The sequence below is a fragment of the Rhineura floridana genome, chromosome 1 (assembly GCF_030035675.1).
Source record: "Rhineura floridana isolate rRhiFlo1 chromosome 1, rRhiFlo1.hap2, whole genome shotgun sequence".
NCBI lineage: Eukaryota > Metazoa > Chordata > Lepidosauria > Squamata > Rhineuridae > Rhineura > Rhineura floridana.
The window spans coordinates 185,739,559-185,764,669 of NC_084480.1; the positions used below are offsets into that span (position 1 = coordinate 185,739,559).

The following is a 25,111-nucleotide window of genomic DNA, read 5'->3' on the forward strand; positions in this document are numbered from 1 at the left end:
TTTCACAGTGTAGGGAAGTAAGCACTGAGGTACCATAAGGATCTATATTGGCACTGGTGCTATTTAACATATTCATAATTGAATCTGAAGTCAGGGTTGAGAAGTGACATGGCCCTCTTTGTAGATGACACCAAATTATTCAGGATGCTAAAAACCCAAGCAGACTGAAAAGCTCCAAAACCATCTCTCCAAATGGCAACTGAAGAAATGGCAATAAAATGGCAATTGAGAATTAGTGAAAGGCTAATCAATGCACACACTGGGCCAAAAAAAATGGCTAATGGCTAGAGTGCAGGTGGCAAAAGAGGCGCTGTAGGGCCAAACAGGCACTGTGCAGTGGTAAGGACGGCAAAGAAGGCCCACTTCTCTGCCTCCTTCACAACCTCAAGTAGCTGCTCTGTGGAGCTTTTTCATGTTGCCCAGGGTCTTCAAGTGAGGGACTCCTGCAGATACTATGTTCTGTACAACACAGAAGATGGACCTTTAGTGTTGTGGCAACTACTCTTTGGAATTCACTCTTCTTAAATATTACAAAGGTACCATCTGTGTTGTCTTTTTGGTGGCTACTGAAGACCTTCCTCTTTCAACAAGCCTTTTAAGTTGAGACCTTATCCTGGTCTACATCTGTACTGAAATTGTTTAAAGGATTGTTTTAAAGATCTTTATATGTTTTTAGTGCAGCCTTTCCCAACTAGTGGGCCACCAGATGTTGTTGGACCACAATTCCCATCTTTCCTGACCATTGGCAATGCTGGCTGAGGCTGATGGGAGTTGTGGTCCAACAACATCTGGTGGCCCACTAGTTGGGAAAGGCTGTTTTAGTGTTTTATCACTTGTTGTTTGCTGCCCTGAGCTCCCTTTGGGAGGAAGGGCGGGATATACATTTAATAAATAATGCCAAGTGATGATGAAGCAACATTTAACATACTATATATAGGTCTGGTCACCTCATCTATTATACGGATATCACAACACTGGAAAAGGTCCAGAAAAGAGCAACCAAAATGATTCAGGTGGTTAGACCACCTACCGTAAAGACTAAAGTTTTTCAGGCTTTTAATTGGGGATGGGTGGGATGACTGTGAAGAGACACTGTAGAGGTTTATAAAATTAATATGGCAGTGTCAGAGAGATTACCCTCTCCAATCAAACTGATGAGCAGGAGGTTCAGAACAGACAAAAGGAAGCTCTACTTAAATGCATAACTAACTTATGGAATTTAATAACCAATGCATGATGGCCACTAGGTTCATATGCCTTTAAAAAGGAGGCATATAAATGGGCATATATTACGTGGGCACATCTAAAAATATATCTGGGAACTCCTGATAGATACTAGTTGGACAGTAATTACCTATGACTTGACATTAAAATGAATGTTATAATAATAAAATAGGTGTTAAGAAAGAGGCAATACTTAACTATAATATGAAGCAGAACAAAAACTAAGCTAATTTTAATCAATTTCCCCCCTTTCATTTGAAGCATGAACTCAAGGTGTTGCTCTTTTTTCTCCCTCTAATCATTTCCCCCTTGGCTTTGAACTTTCTATGAGCTGAGAATAGCTTATCAGAGAAGTCCTGGTGCAAGATGCTTAAACGGGAAAAGGGAATAAGAGGAATTTCAATATCCCTAGGAAGACGCTGAGCTGTTTAGTAAAAAGGCAAATACATATTCAGTTCCATAGCAGCAGAAAGCATTTCACTACACAGGATAAAGTACTGAAATCTGTCCTTAAAATCATCATCTCAAAAGGCTTTGCTTAAGCTGTACTTTGTACTTTGGATTGTTAGTGACTCACAAGAGAGACTGAGGGATCTTTCTCACCTCCCCCCCCCCAAACTCTGTATAACATAGGATAATAGCCTGAACACCAGGAGACTGAATACCTCTAGAGGGCTTATGTGCTGGCTCAACAACCTGATTTATCTTATTGTGCTCCCATGATGGTGCATGTTGAATCATAAGTCACTTTAAATAGCTGTTCTTAAATACAGTTTATATTGGTGCTTATATTTATATTTACCATAAAGGGTTTGCAAGGTTTTAACTACAGTAATGTGAGTTAAAACTAAGTCCTCCAAAACTGCACAATCTTAAATGTACCCAGAACTGGATTCAAACAATTATATAAGCTCCGAAGTTCTGTAAGGAGTTTACTGAAATAATGAATATTTACAGTAGTTCCAAAACTATGGAGTTGCTTAATCATCCTTGTCTCATTTTATTTTTTCCCTAATCCTGTGTGGTAGGTTAAAATAACATTTGGCTATACAGCTAAGAAGGAATTTGAATGTGGAACTCCTGTGTCCCACACACAGACACACACCGGAGAGTGTAAAGGCTCAAAAGTGCTGTGAATGCATTTTGAGCTCTTTTTTTCATGTACAAGTAGCAATAGCATATCAAGTGAACTGAATGCTGGCATATGCTAGCTACACAGTCACTGGTTGGATGCTCTGTTGCTGTTACTGCTGCTCCTTCCTCTTCCTCCTCCCCCCTTTCTCTTGTTGGGAATGAAGTGCCCTTCACCTTTTTCCCTGAGATGGGAGGAGGGTGCGCTCCTTCTGTCTTAAGTACTTAGCTGTGGAACACTTTCCCAAAAGCAGGAATGGCGGCAGCTGCAATGCAGAGGGATAGATAAGTGAGCAGGAAGGAAAAGCAGTTAGCTACAAGGTGCTTTCATTGCCTGCTCCTTCTTGCCACAGTAGCCATCCTCTTCCTGATTCAGTGTTCAGAAACTGTCTGCACATGTATAATCCCTGTTGGACTGGGAAGATTATCGTTCGACCGCTATTAGGGATGGAAAGATCTGTCAATTTCAGTTCTGTCCGTTTCTCATTTTTTCAATCAGTTGTCCACATTACTGCAGCAATTTGTGATTTTAAAAAAAAATATTCATGAATATTCTCCAGCATTATAGTGCAAATTTTTCCAAATAAATACAATTTTGTGTGCAGTTCTGACTAATCCACGCATTTTTGCGAGCCATTTCTCATCACATAATACATTTTTGCATGTTATTTTTCACTCATATATTCATTTTGATGCACACTTTCCCCTAATATGTGTGTTTTTTGTAAACATTGGTTGGTGAACAGCATTGCAAAATTTGAGTAAGTGCAAATTTTGAAGGATGGCTGTGTTTTAGTTCTCATATAGTGTCTCGGAATGTGTGAATTTGATAAATTCATCTTGAAGACCCAGAAAAACCCCCAGTGACAAAAATCACAGCAGCCCAAGAATCATCTGACATTACTGTCCTGGAACATCGCTGGCTGGCAATGTAAAGCTGCCGATTCTACCTTTTTGGACTTCATAAGTATGCATGATATCATATTGCTGCAAGAAATATGGGCAAAGGAAGGCCTGGTTTTAAATAGCTTTGCTGCATATTGTCTTGATGCAGTCCCCAGTTCTTGGGGGGGGGGGTCGCCCAAAGGGAGGTCTCAGGGTGCTGGCATCTACTGCCATTCTAGTGGTTACTAGTATACCAGCCTCCTTAGTCCACCTTACAACCTCCTTGGTTATCAAGTATAGGTCGATCAGTCTATTGATAATAAACGCTTACCTGCCCCCACAGTGATACAAACAGCAGATTAAGGAAAACTGGTCCAAATTAGAAGATTATATTCCCAAACTGGCCACTTTGTATCCAAAATCCTTTGTAATAGTGGCAGGTGATTTAAATGCCAGAACAGAACAGAATGACCTTGCACTGTATTCTCACTTCCACGAATGTCTGCCCAACTATGAGGAGACCCATATGGTTCCCATTACACAGTCCAAAGACAAGGGCTGTCTAATGCAAATGGTTAACAGACTGGACTTAGTAATACTAAATGGGAGTGTAGAAGGTGATATTAATGGTGAATTTACATTTCTTTCAGGTTTGGGAGCTACAATTGATTACTTCATTATTTCATATGATCTATTAAATTTAGTGTTTTGCTGCAAGGTGGGCAAGTGTATTGAGAGTGAGTATTTATCCATGGTTTTGTCCTTGAAATTTGGATCTCAAAACATTTACGCAGATTATAAACTGTTGCTAAACTCTGAGGCTGAGGTAAACGCTACATGTGTAAAGTGGTCAAACAAGATAGGGCACATTTTAACAGAATGGTTGTACTCGGAAGATAGTCTATGCCATCGTGAAGCTTTGTTAATAGCAGATTCCCCGAGAGCAGTGCTAATTTTGTTTCAAGAACTGATTTCCTCCCTACAAAATTGTTTGAAAGCTAAAATTTCGGCAAGACTAAATTTTAGTAAATCCAAACATTGGTTTGATCGGGAATGTACTGATATGAAAAAAATCCCTAATTGAGAAATACCAGTTATACAGGGATCAAAAATTGCCAGCATTACCTCCTGAATGGTTTCAGTTAAAGAGGAGATACAAGGCTTTAATTAAAGTAAAAAAGAAGCAGGCCACAAGGGAGACATGGCAAACCTTAATCAAAGCGACAAGAGCAAATGATGCTGCAACTTTTTGGAGAGTGGTCTCGAGGGGCTACCCGAAAACAACACTTAACATGGATAGCTATATCCCTGTGAATTCCTGGGAATTATATTTTAGCGCTATCTATGCAACAGGACAAAGCTGTCACCAGACATCAAAGACAGATATAAGTAGTTTCCCTGAGTGGCCGCTGGTAACCTCCTATGAAGTTACAAACCTTATTTCTAAACTGAAAGCTGGTAAAGCACCAGGGAGTGATAATATTCCACCAGAACTCCTTAAGTTAAATTTAGAGTGGTGGACTCCTATCCTAACATCATTCTTTACATGCACCGATCACACAGCATGTGTTCCAGAGTATTGGGGGCTGGCCATCATTATTCCAATATACAAAAAAGGAAAAAGGTCAGATGCTGCAAATTATAGACCGATTAGCTTGCTAAGTATAATCAGCAAGCTATATGCTTCTCAATTGCACAAGAAACTACTAAACTGGCTAGAGCAGGAAAATATACTGGACAAGTAGGCTGGTTTTAGGACGGGTCACTCCACAATTGATCAAGGACTTGTCTTTCAATATCTTGCTGAAAAGTACGCCTTATTAACAAAGGAGGGGCTTAATGCAGCTTTCATTGATTTTAAATCAGCATTTGATTCGATTTCAAGAGACAAACTATGGGAAAAATTTGAGGCCACAAACATCAATAGGAGGCTCCTTATATTAATGCATAGCCTTTATGAAAACACATGCTTGAAGGTTAAATGTGATTGTGTTGGCCATTTAACAGGACCCATTCCCACTTTTAATGGAGTTAAACAGGGATGCATTTTAGCTCCCACGTTGTTTATTAATTCTTTGATCAAAACCTTAGCAAAGGTAAATTCACATCCTCCCAAGTTGGCAAACAGACCTGTGTCAATCCTTCTCTATGCAGATGATGCAATACTTCAATCTTTGTCAAGTATCGGTCTGAGACATCTTTTAAGTGCTTTAGCCTTATATTGCAAAGAAGAACGAATGGCAATCAACTATGACAAGTCTAAGGTTCTAATTTTTAATAGGAGGAGGGATAGGCATAGAAGGCAGATCAATGACCATCAAATTGAGCAGGTTATTTTCCATAGATATCCAGGTGTAACCTTCCATTGAACAGGCTCATGGAAAGTTCAAACAAAAAATGCCATTGCAAATGCCCAGAGATGCACAAAGGGACTTCTTTCTTTTACACAAAAGGTGGTTAATATATCCTCGCGGCCCTACAGGTTTTTGTTGCTAATATCATAGCCCAGATGCTGTATGGTTCCCAGCTATGTGTTTTTGATGATCTTGCTCCTTTTGAGATTGTTCAAACTAAATTTATAAGAGCAATATTAGGAACCCCATTATGTGTCCCTAACATAATTTTGTGGCTGGAGGTGGGCCAAATCTCTGTAGAGGCTCATGCATTGATATATAAGATAAACTTCTGGCTAAAACTAATGGTTTTTTTCCAGTGGGTTCAGCTCCTTTGACTCTGGTAGATACTTTTCAATCTAGATGGAAAAGAGAATTGTCGATGAAATTGTCATATTTGGGTTTTTCTATTCCCACTATTATGGCATTAGGTTTTACTCAAGCCAAAAAGGTTGTCTTCCAGCGAATCATGGACATTGATTTACAAACTCATTTGAGCTTAGCCGCACTCTAGTCTAACTATGAGATTATGCGAGAAAGTTTCTAACAAATTATATGAGAAATTTGTCAATTCCTAAGTATAGAAAAGCTTTTACGCTTGCTAGACTCAATGTTTTACCTTCTGTGCTTTTAGAAGGTAGATTTAGTAAGGTGCCAGTACAGGAGCACTTGTGCCGCTGTGATATGGGAAACATGGAAACTGCTGCTCATGTGTTGCTGTATTGTCCTTTTTATCGAGACTCCCAATTTGATCTTATTAACCCAATTCTTCAAAAAATCTCTGGGAGGTCTGATGCATTTTATTTAGAGTATTTACTCTCAGATAGGAACCCGCAGGTCACAGTTAATGTGGCAAGATTCTGTGCTTCAGCTGTTACCTGTAGGAGAGTGATGATGGCAAATAACAATAATAGATAATCTTGGGGGGGGCTATTGCACATTGATTTATTTATTCAACAGTATTAGTGCCATGTGGCTGCTGTTTGTTTCCTTCTCTGTATAATATTGATATGTTTTATCATTTTATTGTTTTAATATTTTATAGTGCTGGTCTTTGACCATAATAATTATAATGATCTTGAAATGTGAACTGAATCAAAATTCTTGCTCATCCCTAACCGCTACCTTCTCCTCTTATCATGACAATATTGTTTCCTAAAAAAAGTCTTGTTAAAAAAACCCTAACATTTTTAAGCTACTTTTTACACAACTGAAAACAAATCACAACAATGGGTTATATTCAATGTAGTGCTAAAGTGAATGTTCCACAGCACAAGGATTTTTCCTTGCACAACAGAACATTTTCCCTCTACTCTCCCCATGTGTCCCCTACATCTGTTCAGAGGGTTCCCTCCAAAGTAGATACAGGGATGGTGTGGGGCACGCGTGAGAGGAGGAGAGGGAAAATCCCCTTGTACAAGTTGAAGTCATTCTGCTAGAGCAAGGATTTAGCTGCATACCACCCAATAAATCAATGAACAATAAAACAAAACTAAACAAACCTATAAAATAATAAAACCACAGATTAAAAATGGTTAATATAGCAACAGGAAAAAACAAAACAAAACAATATTTATTTATTGGAGAATACCAGGATTGAAAAATACCTGTCAGGTCTAGAATAATATAAAGGGGAAAATAAAACAACAGATTAGGGTGCAGGATAAACAAAATCTACTACAGAAGGGAAGGCACAGGCAAATAAAAAGGTACTAGGAGTAACACCCTGACCCTAACTCTTGAATTTGCCTGTTGTAATGACATAATATTGCAGCAGTGCCTCTATAGTGTCATGTTAAATGATACTGAGCTAGCAACACTTACCTCTTGTTTAGGAATGCTGAGCTGGTACAGTAGGGCCCCACTCATATGGCAGGTTAGGTTCCAGACCCCCGCTGAAAAGTGAAAACTGCCGACTTCCGGGAAGGGTTGCTTCGCCTGTGCCTGCCTTTGAGACGAGCTCTCGTCTCAGAAGAAGCTTTTTCAGTTTTAAAATCAGTCAGAATGTTTTTTTTGACTGGTAAAGACTTTCTCCCGGGAAGGGAGAAACGTAGAGATTAACCACAGAAGCTTGTGTTTGTTGGGGGGACTGGATTTCATTAGTTTATGAAAGAAGGTTCAGCCAGCAGCACCGGACGGACTTTCAAACAAGCTCTAACTGATTAAGCGAGATGTTTATCTTTTCTTTAAAGAAAAATGGATTAACAGGCAAGCACCCCTCTTTCTATTTTTATCATCTGGCTTAAATTGTTACAGCAAAAAGAGATTTGTCAATGAATCAGCTATAAAGAATCCCTGGGTGAGTTATAACTCTTCTCTTTCATTCACGAAATTAAGGAGGAAAGAAATCGAAATAGCTTATCTTTGTTTTTATTGCAAAAAGCTGGCCTGGAATTGTGCATTTTAAAGATACAAACGGATGAGGGATTTCTATTCCGAGGAGAAAAATAAATAAATCTGATTTATGAACTTTTGAATATTATATGTCTCGGACTATTTTATTTCATTTTGACGAATCTGCTTGTTCTCGATGCCACTAACTGTTTTGATGCTGTGAACTAAATTTGTTTTGCATTCCTGAACATATAAGAGATAAGGCAGGCTGTGCTGTCTACACTGTGATGTCATCAAGCTTTGAATATTAACCCCTTTGTTGCTGGAATAAGAAGTGGTTTTTTTTCTTCGTGGTTTTAAGAATGGCAATCAAGAAAGTGGCTGAGACCCTGGAAGTAATTATGTTTCAGAAAATAATGGATGAGATTGAGATAACGAAACAAACCCTGAGACAGGGCAGACAGGAGATGAAAATTGAATTTGGTAAAATAAAGCAGGAGCTTAAAGAAATAGGGAATTTTGTGAGAGGGGAGGTTGATGAGATCAGAGATACAACTGGACAAGCATCAGAAGATGAAAAAAGAAAAATTAAAGGGAAGATGCAAGCCCTGGAGATTGGAACAAATGTGGAACTGGAAAAAGATTTGGAGTTTATGGATATTAGAGATAAAGTTTACTGTTTGGAATTCAGCGTTGTCCTTGAAGAAATTAATGAAGATATCAGAGATAAAGTTATCAATGTCTTGGATAAACTTCTGGACTGGAATGATGTGATGGAGCTTGACATAGAAAAAATCTATAGAATTAATTACAGATATGTGACAATCGAAAAACTCTCAAGAGATGTGCCAGTGCATTTCGTAAAAAAGAGGAACAGAGATATGATTTTACAACAATATTTCAGCAACACATTCAGAATTGATGGCAAGGAATTATTTGTGATGAAGGAAATTCCCATCAGACTCTTATTATATGACTATGGCTATGACAGCAAGATTATTATGGGACACTGATAATGGAAGAATGGCTACTGAAATTACTGGACTTAACAGGATTATTATGGGTGCAAGGATGGAAGATGGAATTAACACTGATAATGGAAGAATGGCTATTGAAATTATTGGACCTAATAGATTTGATGAGATGGGTTAATTGACATGCTTATTTGGAGAAAAATCGATAGATATATTTCTCAAGGAGTTGAAACCTCTCTTTGACTTTTTGTGGAAAGAATAAAGTGATGTTTATGAGATTTGATGATTAATTAAGATAACTACTGGAGGAAAGTGATTTTGTAATATAATTTAAGAGACAGGTTTGTTATATATTGTAGACCTATAACTGATCTGCGACAAATCGGAAGTCAACATTTTATTTTATTGTTTAATTTGTATTTTTGTTTTGTTTTTGAAAATTTGAATAAAATTAATGATAAAAAAAATAAAAAGATATTTCTTCTGGAAAAAAAAAAGTGAAAACTGCCGAAAAGCGGATCAGCTGTAGCCTGAGGGTCTGGAACCTAACCCACTGATCACGCCGGAGGAGGAGAAGTTCAGCTGTAGAGTGCTACAGGTGATCTTCCCCTCCTCCGGCGCAATCAGATCAAGCGTGGGAGTCTGATTGCGCCAGAAGAGGAGATCAGCTGTAGCGCTCTACAGCTGATCTCCTCCTCCGGCGTGATCAGATCGAGCGCGGGAGTCTGATCATGTCAGAAGAGGAGGAGATCAGCTATAGCTCTCTACAGCTGATCTTCCCCTCCTCCGGTGATATCAGCTGGAGAGCGGGGAGCTCCAGCCCCCCCTCCAGCTGATTGCCCCGTCGGTGCTGTCTTAGCGGAATGCCGAAAAGCAGGACTCTACTGTATTTATGTGTTGCTGCAGCAAACTTTAGGACCTGACTATAAAATCTGTATTATCATCATTATCAATTACCCAACCTTCACCCAAAGGTCACAGGGTGACTTACAACAATTTTAAAATATGACATTAAAAACAATTTAAAAACAACCCAAAATCCCAAAATCGGATGGGTCCTAAAAATACAAGTCTCAGGTGTCAAAGGTCAGGGTATATTTAATGTTTCCTCTTGGTACACCAAAAATGCTACAGTTAAATAATGTATGTAGGATGGAACATTCATGGCTGCTGTTTAAAACAATGTATCGGCAAGAAAATAATGTGACTGTGATGGAGCCTTTACTATTTTAATACTTGAATATCACTTCCACTTATCTTAAATTGAATGGTTGCCACTGCCTCCACAGTTCCTACCATGGAAAGGAGTTTGCCATCTGGTGGTTCTTGTAGTGTGTTTAGAATCCTAGGCAGGGACTCCTGGGCCCATGAGAGGTGGCTAGCAATCACACCAGTTAAGTACAGTATAAAGTTTATTCACAATTTATTTATTTACACATTACAACTTTTAGGAATTTAGCTCATGGAAGCTATAACAACTAACACATCAGATTTTCTTCTGCAAAACTCAATGAGGTGACAAAAATGTATTTTAAACATCAACATATTTATCTTTTAAGACCATCTCAAAAGACGTATTGAAAATTAAAGGATACAAAAAAGGTGCAAATCAAACAAATCTAGTAGAAAAAAATAATGGCATATGATGATGATTAATTATGGAACAACTACAATGAAGAACAATTCATGATTATGTTGCCTCCCTTATTCCTGAGGTTGGACAAGAAGAATGGGGATGGAGGAGGCTTTGCACTCACACCAGAGGGAGGCAGGTAAGGGGTCTGCCATGTTGACACACACGTGTGCAGGCATCAGGGACAAAACTGAGAGTATAAATTGACCACGCCACTCCTATCCAGTCCACTTCAACAGCGACAAAACAAGTTGTGCAAAGAGCAGTGAGTTTCTGAGATGTTTACCTCACCTGGTAGACTTAAGACCTCCCTACATAGATAATAGCATTAACAACAACAATTATTTTTATGGACCTGTATTTCAGTTTCTTTATATTTATCCCTTAAGAGAAAGTGAAGTTTTCAGTGGTGATTTATGTGGATTTAACAGTTTAAGACAACTGCTAACTTATTTAATTTCCACAAAAACATTGCTTTGCCATTAATTGGTGTGCTTCTATTTCAAGATATTCTATGCAATTTCTGACAGCAATTGTATACAAGTTTTTTGTAGCCCAATGCTGATTTTTTTTTAAAAAAAGGTAAGTAATAACAAGCTCAGACATTTGGTCTTGAATAAGAAATTCCTAAGAGTTACAAAGTCCTCCACTTTGAACACTGAGAACTGAAGGATGTCAATACCAACTCTGAACGGTCAATATTTTTTATGATTGGCCCTACAAGTATTTAAGAATCTAACAGAATCCAAATCCTGGCCAGGCAGTGCAAAGGCATGATGGACTGGCAAAGGCACTACCATATTCATAGCCCTGTTGCTCACACAAGCTGTGATGGAAGCGGTGGGGCAGGCAAATCACTGTGCCAATGTGGAGCTGGTGCAGCAATCAGGCATGGGCAGAGCCCAGTGCTGTCAATGGATCCTGGGCTGCTTCGGGGGTTTCCTGGAATGCCCCGGTTTGGGGATTTCCAGGGTGGTTTTTACGTTCCTCCATTCAGCAGGTAGAATGGGGATCTCTGCACTGATGGAGTGACACTAGCATCACTCTGTGAATGGAGACCAGTAGGGCTAAGTGGAGGGGCACCTCTGCCCAATCCAACCCCTTCCTCAGCCCACTGAAAAGGGGGCTTAGACTGCAGCCCAGGCTACCTGGCAGCCTAAAAGCCCAGTCACTGTCTGATCTCAAATCCAGATACTGGCACATATTACATCTCAACACAGTCAAGTCACAAAAGACAGTCAGCATCTTTAAATCTAGTACCTGTATCCTAAACACACTTACTTTGAGGAAAATCTCCTTGGAATTCTATGAAAAATGGAAATGGACTGCCTTCAAATCGATTCCAACTTATGGCGACCCTATGAATAGGGTTTTCATGGTAAGCGGTATTCAGAAGGGGTTTACCATCGCCTTCCTCTGAGGCTGAGAGGCAGTGACTGGCCCAAGGTCACCCAGTGAGCTTCATGGCTATGTGGGGATTCGAACCCTGGTCGCCCAGGTCATAGTCCAACACTCTAACCACTACACCACGCTGGTTCTTAGTTCTATGCAACACTGTAATATAATGTGTTTAGGTTGAAGTCACAACTGTCTGGAATACATGAGCTTGCTTTGTTTATCTTTAGTCAATAGTAAGGGAATGCAACATTAACTGCTCCCTCTCCTGCACCAGGCACTTGACTGAGCATACGACAACATGATGTGATCTGAAATGTGCAAAGGAAAATACTATGGTCATGTTGCATCTTGTAACGCTTGAAACACAGTGTTAAAGGGGAGAAAACCCCAAACAGAATATCTTGACAGTGAATGTTCAGAAAGCACAGAATTTTATAAAGTAAAGAGCTGGTTAACTTAACTCATGTTTGTGTTACTCAGCACTTGATGATTCTCTGTTGAATGTGTGAACTGACTGCATCAAAAAGCGTTATGTTTGAGGTGATATGAAAAATCTATCTGCAACATTTGATCTGTGATAGTTCACCTCATTCATGTGTGGGTGAACCAACTCAAACAGTCCTCTCAGAATGTTTCTCCTAAGCAGTACATCCACTGCAAGACAATTTTTTTGTCTGAAAGTTTGGCCTTGGCCAAACATACCCAACAGACCATCTTTTTTATGTTTATTTATTTATAATAGTAAAATAAAAAGATCGTCTGTTAGGTATGTTCAGCCAAGGCTAAACTATCAGGCAAAATCTGCTCCCTTGCATCCTATTACGATTAACCAAGAGCAAGCTTTCACATAAAATGGCCTATTTTTTCAGTTGAAAGACAAAACGAAACCCAATTCAGCTCCTACAGAAAATTATAGTTTCAGCATACCTTTAAATGATTTTTTTTCTTTGTGGTTGTTCTTTCAGAAATTGAATAATATTTCCTTGTTACTGTTTGTTTCAACTGGTGTTCTAGGTGTTTTGTTAGTTTGTTAACTGCTTTGAGCTTATGGGAAAACATATTATATTTCAATAAAAGGAATTTCTAGTGTTTATGGTAATTTATACCAGTCTCTCTCCATACAGGTTTGCATGGTAAGTATCACTGAATTAACATAATTTTCCTTTCCTTAAAAAATATTTGATTTTTCAGGTAATTGAGGGTGTGGGCAGGGCCGGTTCTAAAGGGCGGCCAGGTGGGGCACTAGCCTGAGGGCCCCTGGAGCTACAGAGGCCCCTGAGGGGCCCCTCCACTCCCCTTCCATGATCTGTGGCAGGAGCCGTGGATCGCAGGATGGGGGAGCTTCCAAACCGACCACCATCCCCCCACTTCACCTACCTTTCTCTCTGCTGTTTTTTGCAATGCGTGCAGGGTTGCCATCAAGATGACAGCCGAGGTTTCCGTAAGGGGCTGGAGCCTCTGCTGCCAACTTGGTTGATGGCAGCAATGTGCACATGTGCATGCCATCAACCAAGATGGCGGCAGAGGCTTCAGCCCCTTACAGAAACCTTGGCCACCATCTTGACTGATGGCAACCCTGTATGTGCAGGGTGCGCAGCTGCAAAAAAAAGCAGAGAAAGGTAGGTGAAGCGGGGGGATGGCGGGTGGCTCGGAAGCTCCTGTCCTGCGATCCACGCTCCTGCTGCGGATTGTGGAAGGGAAGCAGAGGGGCCCAGGGCAGGCTGGTGCCCAAGGGCCCTGGCATGCATGGAGCCGGCCCTAGGTGTGGGGAGGCAATCACATCAATGAAACAACTTCCTCTACAGTGATGTCCTACAAAACCAGTAGCTTGGGAAAGAAAAGGGATGTGTTAAATACGACAGTTAATGACAAGCATATTTTAAAAGATTCTTCTTTTACAGGGACTGGTGACCTGCTGTGCTAGGAAGAGTGAAGGACCTACAGAGCTGATAAAGGTCTCAAGTTGACCTCCACAAATGGTTGGCAGACAGAAAGCACTGAAGGACTAGAGGCAGCCTATCAGCTAGTATTTGTGGAGCTTGTGGGGTAGGGACACGATGCCCACACGGTGCCACATCATCTTCCAGAATAAGTTGACAGGACAAGTGGGCTGTTAAACAAACAAAAGCAACAGACTTGTAAGGCAGGTACTGAGAAGTTATTATTTATATCCCATCCCTTCCTACCTCCCTGGCCAATATGGAAGTGGCTTGCAAAATTAAACAAGTCACAAGATCTGGGAGGGAGAAATCTAGGAATACTGCAGACATTATAAGATATCATTTACATATACACTTTACTTTTCGATTGATATATTTCTTGGAAGGAAAGGATTAGGTTATTAAATTATCCTAGGTAAGACTATTTTGAACCCAACTTTAATCTACCCATTGGGCAGGCTGAGTGAAGTTAACATTTTGTTTTATAATCCTGTAGATCCTTTTGGGGAAGTGTTTTCTCCCTCCCTCTGCTCAAGGATTCTCTGCCTCATGCCATGTTACATGAAGCATAACAGTGAACATAGTGACATAAAAGCAGCAATGGCGGACTCAAATTCAACCCAATATTTTCTGATCTTCTTTCCAATAAGCATTGAGAAATAATATGTTCCAATGCTAACAGTTTTTGGCATCCATGTAAATTTGTATCAGCTTAACAATCCAAAGATGAAGCTATATTTTGTAGGTCTGTTATATTCCAATAAAAATGTACTGTTGCCTGAAAATTCATGCAGCACATGTACAAAATGTTATGAACTGATTACTAAAAACCGAGTAGGAACATCATGTCATACAAACATCATAACTCACAAGGTTACAAGTCTGTAGCAGATAAAGATACTATATTGTTGGTTGAATGCAATGGAGCACCAATCATCATCACATCCTTCTGACAACAGTTAGTTTGGTTCTGAATTGAACATAAGCAATCCTCAGTAGCTTTCTACACATTTCCTAAATACCACTTAGATAGGCACAGTTTCATTTTCTTTTTACTTTTTTAAAAATCACATTTCAAAAATATTTTTATGAACATTCCATTTTAAACAGTGTGTATGCATGTGTGCAAGCACTTCCTGTATCTATCATGGCTTAGGACTTGGGACTCAGCACCCTTTGCATCTGAAGAACTGTCTTGAAATCCTGAGTATGATGGAGAGTCCTAAGAGGGTCTCCAACAAACTCATCACTACATAACTAATCTCTAAAGGAACTGTCATTGAGGGCAGGTCTAAAGATAATTGTTTCAGGATAGACTTCTGGTGGGGGGTTGCATATTGAAAGGTCCTCCATGGGGCAAAAATACAGAGAAAACTTCTCCCTGACATCTAGTCTTTTTAAGTGTGCAGGGATGGGATGATTTAATCATATGATTCCCCACCTTTTGTTACAGAAATAAGTTATATGTATAAATCTAGACTAAAAGTGTGAACTACTTTCACTGAAAAGAATTGTTTCAAGACAATGAGAGGCACTATAAAACTTTTCTATGTGGTGGTTGATGGGCTCTCTGTAGGTCATCACTTAATGCTGTAGTCACTGAATGATAAAGGGATGACTGGCACATATACATTTAGGTCTCACATCTTTAAGATGTGAGTGGGAAAAGTGGCATCTGAATATGTAAATGTACTGCCTTCAAGTTGATTCCGACTTATGGCAACCCTACAAATAGGGTTTTCCTGGTAAGTGGTATTCAGAGGGGGTTTACCATTGCCTCCCTCTGAGGCTGAGAGGCAGTGACTGGCCCAAGGTCACCCAGTGAGCTTCATGGCTATGTGGGGATTTGAACCCTGGTCTCCCAAGTCATAATCCAACACCTTAACCACTACACCACAGTGGCATCTGAAGTAACTCTAAAAACCTACTGTGGGCTTCTTTACTCTTTAATATAATTTCCTTTTTAAACTGTAGTCTGTGTACTGAAGATGATAGACTGACAGTTATCTGAATTTCTATATTTATCCACAGGAGAATTAAAACCTGGCAGTTAAATAAATTTTTTACGCCATAAATTTGACAATAAAGGATCCACCTTTAAAGAATGAGTGAAGAATTTGGTCCCAGAAAACATTTTGCTTTTTGTTGTGGCTGCCAACAAAGAGAGGTTTTAAGCAGCAAACTCAGATGATAAAGCTTAGAAAGTTGACATGGATCCACAAAAGATCACTAGAAAAAGCATTTTAAATTTCATGGTGAAAATGCATAATCTTATGTTGAATCAGGTCATGCCTGGACAGATAATTTTGAGACATTTCCACATGAACTAAAAAATGGCTACTGTGGACATGAATGTCATCTTTCCTTCCTGGAATCTTTATCAGCCTTCTGAAAAAGAATCTACTGCTGTTACTTTAGTTTGGTAAGTCAGTGCACAGTATTGGCTTTGTAGTTCTTACTGACATAAAAACACTGTAACCACAATTGGGATAAAATGTTGCAATTCATGAGTAAAATTCACATCATAGTTCTGACTATGATATAGAATCAACAGAACTCAACTGTCAGCCAGTCAACTTGCCCATTTCATGCAACCAAATTACTGATGAGCATCCCAGTGTCGATACTATATCAATCAATAATCACATGCCAAAACATATGTAATAGATTTCCAATATGCTCCATACAAAAAGAGTTTATATGATTCTAATAATCAAGTTTTCCTGAACTGTACTACTTATACTATACATTTGAGTAGTTGCAAGTATGTTTGAATGCCCCCTAACATTAAAAAGCAACAACACAGAAAATTATCCTGGGTTAAAACAAACATTTTGAGACTGTTATCTGTGTTAAAAAATGTAAACATAACTGAGTATAGAAGAAAACAACTGCTGGAAATATCTTAATGCTAAAGAACATTTAATAGTTATTTCTCACAGAACAGCATTTAAAAATTACGCACATTTGATTGTAGCATGCTGTGGTGGAAGGGAAAAGAATTATGTTTTCAAATAACATATAGTAAAATGAAAGCACTTACCTATTAGCTCTTTATTTCGGACATCTAAGGCCATATTCCGTAAAGCTGTTGCAACCGCACATACTACTCGGTCATTGTCTATTCGAAGCAGCTCTACCAGTATTGGCAGGCCTTTTTCTTTCCGTACAGCAGCACGGATATAGACTGACCACTGCAACAAAATATTATACGAGGGAGAATGAAAAAGAAAGGAGGTCTATTAACTGAAACAGCAAGGCATTATTATGAAGACAATTGTTTAGAAGAAAATGCTTATAGTTTCTTCACTGCCAAATGTGCTAAAAGGAGCTTAACAGACATGATTTTAAATCTCACTGATGTTCAGTCTCACTTTGATTTGAACAGGTAATCAGCAAGTGAAAGTTGCTGATTTAAAACCATTCAAATGATTCTTTCTTCATAAATGTGTTTATGTACTTATACACTTAACCATAGTAAAAGACTGGGAGCGGGCAATGAGAATGTATGCTCTCTTCTCCCAGCCCCTTTATTATCTGGTACAAGTTATCCCCATCCTTTCCCATAGTTAAAAATTATTTTGGCATTAATTCTCATCCTGAACCAGGATTGAAGGATGGTAAGGATATTGGCCGGCATTACATGTTGGCTGTAAGGACTACTAATACAAGTGAAGTGCTTGAACCATTTAGAAAAAGTGCTATATAAATACTATTGCTATACTACATAACCTAGATTTCTAACACCTTTATTATTCTTTGTTTTCAAAAGAAGGATATAGTGCAATGTATACTAAGTTTTTTTAAATGGGTATATATATATTAAAAACATAAAAAGCTATCAACGGCTACTAGCCATGATGGCTGTGCTCTGCCACCCTAGTCAGAGGCAGCATGCTTCTGAAAACCAGTTGCCGGAAGCCTCAGGAGGGGAGAGTGTTCTTGCACTCGGGTCCTGCTTGCGGGCTTCTCCCAGGCACCTGGTTGGCCACTGTGAGAACAGGATGCTGGACTAGATGGGCCACTGGCCTGATCCAGCAGGCTCTTCTTATGTTCTTATGCTTTATGCCTAGTCTGACCATTGATCCATATAGCTCAGCACTGTCTACAGTGACCGGCAGAGGTTCTTCAGGATTTCAGACTAAGGGTCTCTCCCAGCACTTCCTGGTCATGCTGGGGATTTAACCTGGGATCTTCTGCATGCAAAGCAGATGCTCTGCCACTGAGCTGTGATGATATCATCTGTGAAAGTGAATGACTGTCACACAAGACAATTTGGGAGAAAGAATTTTGAGCCGACAGAGCATGAAACCAGTAGCATGGAACGCTCAGAGAATGGAACCTGTTCTCTGCACAGATTAATTACTACTGATGTGCCAGGGCTCTCATCCTCAAAATATAGGTAGTTTGTCCCATGCAGCAAATTTGTGTTGTCAGTTGCCACCTCCTGGCATCCCTAAAGCTAGCATGCTTTATAGAAAAAGTACATCTTTTCAATAATGTTGTGGGTTTATCAGCTTCATAGGTTGGCTGCAAAGTGAGCATTAGTTCTGGCAGCATCTTGAAAATCAAATGAACTGCCTTCAAGTCGCTTCTGACTTATGGTGACCCTATGAATAGGGTTTTCAAGGTAAGCGGTATTCAGGGGTGGTTTACCAATGCCTTCCTCTGAGGCTGAGAGGCAGTGACTGGCCCAAGATCACCCAGTGAGCTTCATGGCTGTGTGGGAATTTGAACCCTGGTCTCCCAAGTCATAGTCCAACACTCTAACCACTACACCACACTGGCTCTATTATGAGCTAATTTATCCTAGCCTCCAGAACTGTTTCCCAGAACTGCAGGAAACCTGTGACACAAAATATAGGATCCAAAAGAACTACACAACTAACTTTGTTTCTGTCTGTGCAACCGTATGGATTTTGTGCTTGCACTTCTCCAACAACAGTCTCCATCCTGTATGACAAATGACTTTTGAAAGTAACAGAGGTTTCAAACACAGTATGTGATAAAGTCTGCTGCTCAAAGTGGGGGAAGCCAAAAGGCCCACATACAGTTTTCTCACATTGAGCAACAGTTTGTTTTAGCCCCCTGGAGAGAATCCACAGAGAGAAGCCCACAAACTGTCATTGTGATTGAAACTATAATCTCATTCATGCCTTCAAGTCATGAACCTTATGGGCACCTTTATTAATCATGTGAGATATCTCTGGGCACCTAACCGGTCAATTAGGATATATTTGCAAGCAATTATCCTGTGCAGTCTGTACTGCAGGGACATTCTGGCTGAGATGCTAAAAGACAGCTTCTTCATTCTTCCCCAAGGACTGAGAAATAGATTCACTCTTGTGTGTCCTGATTATTCTTTCAGTTTGCCTAGAGCCATTGAGAAACATTCTTGCATTTCTAGATTGCAGGTCAATAAGCTTCCATAAGTCTACTGAAGGATAAATAAAAATAAAATGGGGAAAGACAAAGGAGGTTTTTTTTGGTGTCTTTTAAAGTTTGATGGCTTGCCAATAGACAATCATCCAGTTACTCCATAAATCAGTCTGACATCAGTGTTCAAATAATTGCTCAGCATGAAAAGGAGAGGGATCCCTATGGGAACAGCTTGCTCCAATTCATAGGGAAGTAAGCCAGGGAAATAAAACTATTTCTTTTGCTTCCAATTGCTGCTAAATTGTCAAAGACATGCATGGAAGTTGCATTAAATTATCTGAGATAATGGAATTTGTGGGGCATAACTACTAGACGTTGCTCTGTAGATTCAGAGCTCATCATGATGTTGCCTTTCAGTAGAACTGTCCATTCTTAGAATAGTCAAAGTAATTAAGGAGGAAAACACTGCAATACGCCTTAGTTTGCCACTGTTATAATAAACATCATTTGCAGGGCTTTATTCTTCAGAGGATTAGCCTAGCAATCTAAGGTGCCAACTACAGGCTACATGCACGTGGGAAACAACAGCAGCTGAGAGGAGGGAAGGGGGTGTTTAACCCTTGCCACATCAGCTGTTTGCAGCCACTAAATTATCTCTGTGGGCTGCTTTTCCCTCTAGCAATGCTCTTGCATTCTCCCTTAACAGCAGCCCTGTGCAAAATAAGAAAGATATGTTATATGGATAGAAATAATTTTAATGGCAGATATATAACTGTCTTTTCTAACTGCATAAGTACATCATCTTGGTTTTTTAATACTTTTTTCTGAATTATTTTTAACCAGCTGCTATCCATTTTCTGTTGCAGAATCCTCCTTTTCGTGTAATTTGAAACTGGCTCCATTTGCTGCTGCTATTGTTGCTTCTAGTTTATTTTTATTTTATTTAACAAAATTTATATACTGCTTGATTATAAAAAACCTCTAAGCGGTTATCTTTAGTTGACTTCATTGATAGCCAGTTCTTCCTTTAGAAAGTTCTGAGTGGCTTATATGAGGTCCCCGTGGTCACCCATAAACTCTGTACCTGCTTAGCCAAATGCTATATAGCATCTGGTGCGCTGAGACCATTGTCAGGTCAGGCAATTCTCAAGGTCATCTACATAAAGGGCAATGGACTTTTATATGAGAAGGCACACCAAGGGGCAGGAGGAGATTACAGGGTCTACTCTTGTACCAGGACCAGAGCCAGCAGGGGGCCCAGTCTCTGACCTTTCATTTTTTTAAAAAAGCAAGTTTCTAACTTTTGTAGAACAAGAGTCTTGAAGCAAAATGAATGGGCACCATTCTAAGCAATTGCTTTGTTCGGAATGAGTCTCTCCCGCCTTTTAGTACTTTTAGCCAGTGAATGAAGTCACAGCTGAGATTGATGAATGCTATAAAGAAATGTACAGAGTCTCTCTTTCTCTACCCCCCCCAAGAAAAGAACCCATTAATGGAGAAGGACTTCATTTTGAAAATGTTTTTGGGTCTTCCTTGGTGCATGTGGGACTCTAGCTTTTCTCGATTCAGACAATGAAGAAGGAACTCTCTCATTTTGAAGGGCTTTCCTTGCTCATTTTGAAGCTGTTTTTTGTGTTCCCTGCAAAGAAGTGATTATTGTCCAGAGAGAAAAAAGGGAGAAATTCAGAATTTTAAGGTAGCTTTGACTGAGCTGCAGCAAAAGGTAGCAACAAAGACAGGAGTTCATGTTCTTTGTAACACAGATTTTATTCTCACAGAAAAAAACTTTTTTCCTGAGTACCTGTACATTTAAAAATTACCATGTTAATGCGAACTCAAACTCATATTGTGGTTCAGAGGGCATGGACTGCATCAGTCCTGCAAAGTAGCCTACTGTCTGTATACCCATACTGCTTGGGATGGGGGCTGAGAGTAGTGAACACGAACCCTGCAGTGTAATCTCGTCTTGTCATCTAGTCTCTTGGCGTGTTTTTTTTTTTTTAGGGCAATGCAGTTGGGGCCTGTTGACTATAGCAGCAACATTGGGGGGGGAGATTAGTTACTTTTCCACCTGTGAGGGGTGGTAATAGAGGAATTCATGGTCTGTTGCTGCTGGTATACACACTTAAATGGGTTTATTCTTGTCAACAGTTCCTTTCTGGTAAAAAGCAAAACAAACCTAAGCATGATGACTGTTTGTTTTGTGCTAATAGAACTTCTATAGTTAGTGTGAGCTATAAAAAAATAACCATGATAAATGCTCTTAGATTCTCTTGCTTCCTTTTTAACAATTAACTCTTTCATTTATTGGCATCTGAGCTTTGGTTGTTGTAAATTTGACATACGTTTTGATCTTCCATCCCAAATCTGAAATGCCATGCCTGGTCTTGCACTGAATGTTGTATTGTTAGCCAAAGATCAATTATGAAAACTCTACTGTTCAACAGGTTGAGCTTTTTCTAGAATGGAAATACATTAATAGAAAAATTTTATCTGTTGACATTCTGTTTCTCAGACATCTCATTACTTCTGTGTGGTCCCTGATATATTTTGGGGCCTGCCCCATCTGTAAAAGAGGACACAAATTTGTATATATCTGCATACAGCATAAAGCATGACAATTTAATGTAAATTTCTGCTGTCTTTTCTAAGTAGGATGGAAGGCCCAATTCACTTATAGCATACTGGGCCCTGAAAATCCTGTTGGCATCTCTCATGATCACATGGGGAAGGGTTTTTGTGGGAGCTATTCCACAGTTACGGAATCCCCCCCCCCCCAGTGGGAGACTCACCACCGTCTGATCTGGGATATCGTTAAAAGAACTGGATGATTGGTTTTGGTGAAGTGAGAATGCTTTAATCTACAAGCAGTGGCTCCTAAACATTTTCCCTCACTGACCACTTGAAAATTGCTGACAGTCTTGGTGGACTATTCCATGATTTTTCTGCCTGTTGTAGCAATTGTAAAGCGCTGTGCTAGAAGCTGTATGATTTTAAATTGTATTTTATTGCTCCTTTTATTTCTTATATAGAAATAAATTGTATAGAGTTCAAACTGTAATGCAATAAAATACAATGTAAGAAATATAAGAAGCAATACAAAATTAATATGAATATTTAATGCAGACATGCCATGGACCCAGGGTCAGCTCCAGGTTTCTGGCGGCCCATGGGCAAAGGCTATCAGGGGGGCCCTTGCCCTCTTGCTTTCCCCCTCAAACCACACTCCTCCTCCCTCTTGGCCTCATCCTTTTAAAGTAAAACAAAACGTGAACAGAAAGACTGGGGTGACGAAGGAATCAGAAAGGGGAGAGAGAGAGAGAGAGAGAGAGAAGGAATGCCAAACCTCTGCCTGTAAGTGCACTGGGGGCATTCCTGCCATGGTTCCCAAGCTACTGCCAATGAGTCCCCGCTGCTTGCCCTGCCCCTTGGAGGGCATTTACGGGGTTAATACCACAGAGATTAGGACACAACTAGCCTAGACAAAATCCTCAACACTGGCACTGAGTGAGACAGTGGCCAAGTTGAGGAAACCCTCTGGGCTCAGCTTTAACCCCTCAATTTCCCCTCCATCCTCATGAACTGGAGAAAAAAAGAAGCTAGCCAGGAAAAAACACTTCCTGCCCATTGGAATAGGATAGGATCAACAACAAGCAGCAGATCCCATTCTGCTGGGGCCAGTGAGGGGCTCCTCTGCACTCCTGGGCCCTCGGCCAGTGCCCCACCTGGGCCACTGCTGGAGCCGAGCCTGAATGGACCACTCAAACAAAGCTCACAGACCACTGGTGCTCCACAGACTATCACCGCAAACTCCTGGTCTACAGCATTTCATATATGTGAGTTCCTTGGGCACTTTCACAAGGATACTGTCACTGTATATCACAGATGTGCTTGCTGGCTACCACCAAAAAGTGTTATCATTTAGAGGGCATTTGCTGATTAGTATGGAGAAAGCTGTATTTGCAGTCAGATTCTTGTGAATAAATATTTTCTACATGATAAAAAGGCACCACCATTGGTAAGCGGCAGACTAAATGACTTTGCTTAAGCAAAGGATATACAAGGAGGATTAGGCATTTTCTTTTCTCCTGGAAACAGTCTCCTCTGGGGTCAAACACATTTGAAGCAAATTGACAGAGCAGAATGAAGAAGCTTAGAGAGACACTGCTTATTCTATACAAGTTTTCTAGATAAGCAGATTATTTCATTCGCTGCTCAGCTGTACCAATTTTGTTTGCTGACCTCCCATTTCAAAGAGTGATTGTTTGGTCAAACATGCTTACCTTGGACATGACAAACCATGCATCTTATTGATATATGGGCTCTTTTTAGCTAGCCGTGGCAGGATAAATCATGTGTTCTACTACCTAGTCCATATAGATTATTACACTGAATTAACGGCTTCATAGCATAAATAAAACATGCTGGCATAATATGGAAACAAATGTATTAAATCACATCAGTGTTACAGTACCTGAGCCAATGCATCTTGGTGTGGGACTAATTAAGTTCTAAGGAAAGATTTTCTGCAAATCAATCCTTGTCTCACAGTAAGTCAATGGAGCAGCTTCAGCTTGTTCCTCGACCCCAGTTAAAGAACCCATATCCTATGTATTCTCATTTATCCTTGGCCCTTTGCTGAAGTTGTCACCAAGTGCAACTGGAGGTCCCTGCAAGTAGACTGCTTTGTTTAACTGAAGCAAGTGAGCAGAGTGGATAAACCATTTTGGCCCCTACTTTACCCATGTTAATGTTTAACAGTTTAAAGGTACAGAGTTCAGACAGACCTTGGAGTCAACCACAGAACCCACTTATTTGTCTTCCTGACAGGAAAAGTTTCTTTTAAAACTTTTATTATAAAAACAGCAATGTTTCCTGATTGTGGTCAGCTTTTCATGAATCAATTCACTGCACCTCTGGCAGGCTTAGCAAAAGCCTGACTGAGCGGAGATGTAGGTTTCATACCTTCCAACTACCTGCAGCCAAATTCTGTAGTGCACCTGCTGCCCCTTCCAATGTGTCTGGATTTGAGCACTCAGAGAGAAGCGTGAGGTAGGGTTTGACTATGGATGGGTGCCACAGCATCTGGATTCCTTTTGGTGGTTCTGCACAGTCGGGGAGAGGACCTACACCATCCCACTGGGAGGACAGAAAAAAGGCAAACGTTACAAAATATGACAATATGAAAGAGAACACCGAACTAAATATATTGCTGTGAGATTTTATTTTTAACATACACTCCATATTTATAACTTTTCTACTAAAAGGCTTCAAAGCAACTCACAATCAAGAATGACTTAATTAAAACACAAATACAATTAAAACATTACAAAATGAGCACAAATAAAGCAAGCAGCAATAATCAGAAGCAGATAAAACCAGGAATACATCAGATAAGAGTAAATTAAAATTCTGGGTGAACAACAAGAATTTAGTCTGGTACTGAAATCTGTCTGTGGAAGAGAGTTCCGATGATGGGACTGGCCCTTTCTCCAATTGCCACTTGCAGGCAGGGGCACCCAGAGAAAAAATTCAATATAATGCAATATACCAGTACACTGTATTTTGAACATCAGCAGATGCTGATTAGCAGAAGTTGAAGATCTCATCCAGTATTTTCCTAAGTCACATAGAAAAACTATGAATAGAAATCTTGCTGGCAACAAGCCACTGACATTATTATGGGGAAACACTTGTTCAGATGGAACAGTTCTTGAGGTCCCCTTGATATGCATTCATGGGTGTGGAGGCTGCTTCCCTGTGGTGTGAACTCAAATGGCCACAGCATGCATGTGATTATTGGAACCACTTTCTCATTCG

The 25,111-nt window shown here is 39.9% G+C and overlaps 1 protein-coding gene across 10 annotated transcripts in view; it reads right to left on the minus strand.

The window, feature by feature from the left end:
* Nucleotides 1-25,111, minus strand: part of CTNND2 (catenin delta 2) — a 1,018,171-nt gene that overhangs the window by 99,834 nt on the left and 893,226 nt on the right. For 9 of the 10 annotated variants that reach the window (XR_009758379.1, XM_061589265.1, XM_061589272.1 and 6 more), the window contains 2 exons: nt 24,257-24,430; nt 16,956-17,106 (listed from right to left, as the gene is read on the minus strand). Coding sequence is in view for 9 of the 10 variants with exons in the window: in XM_061589265.1 (XP_061445249.1) it covers nt 16,956-17,106; nt 24,257-24,430 (325 nt within the window). In the remaining variant the exon portion in view is untranslated. Of the gene's footprint in view, nt 1-13,591; nt 14,083-16,955; nt 17,107-24,256; nt 24,431-25,111 lie in introns of those variants that run through there. The other variant, XM_061589285.1, reaches the window with a different exon arrangement.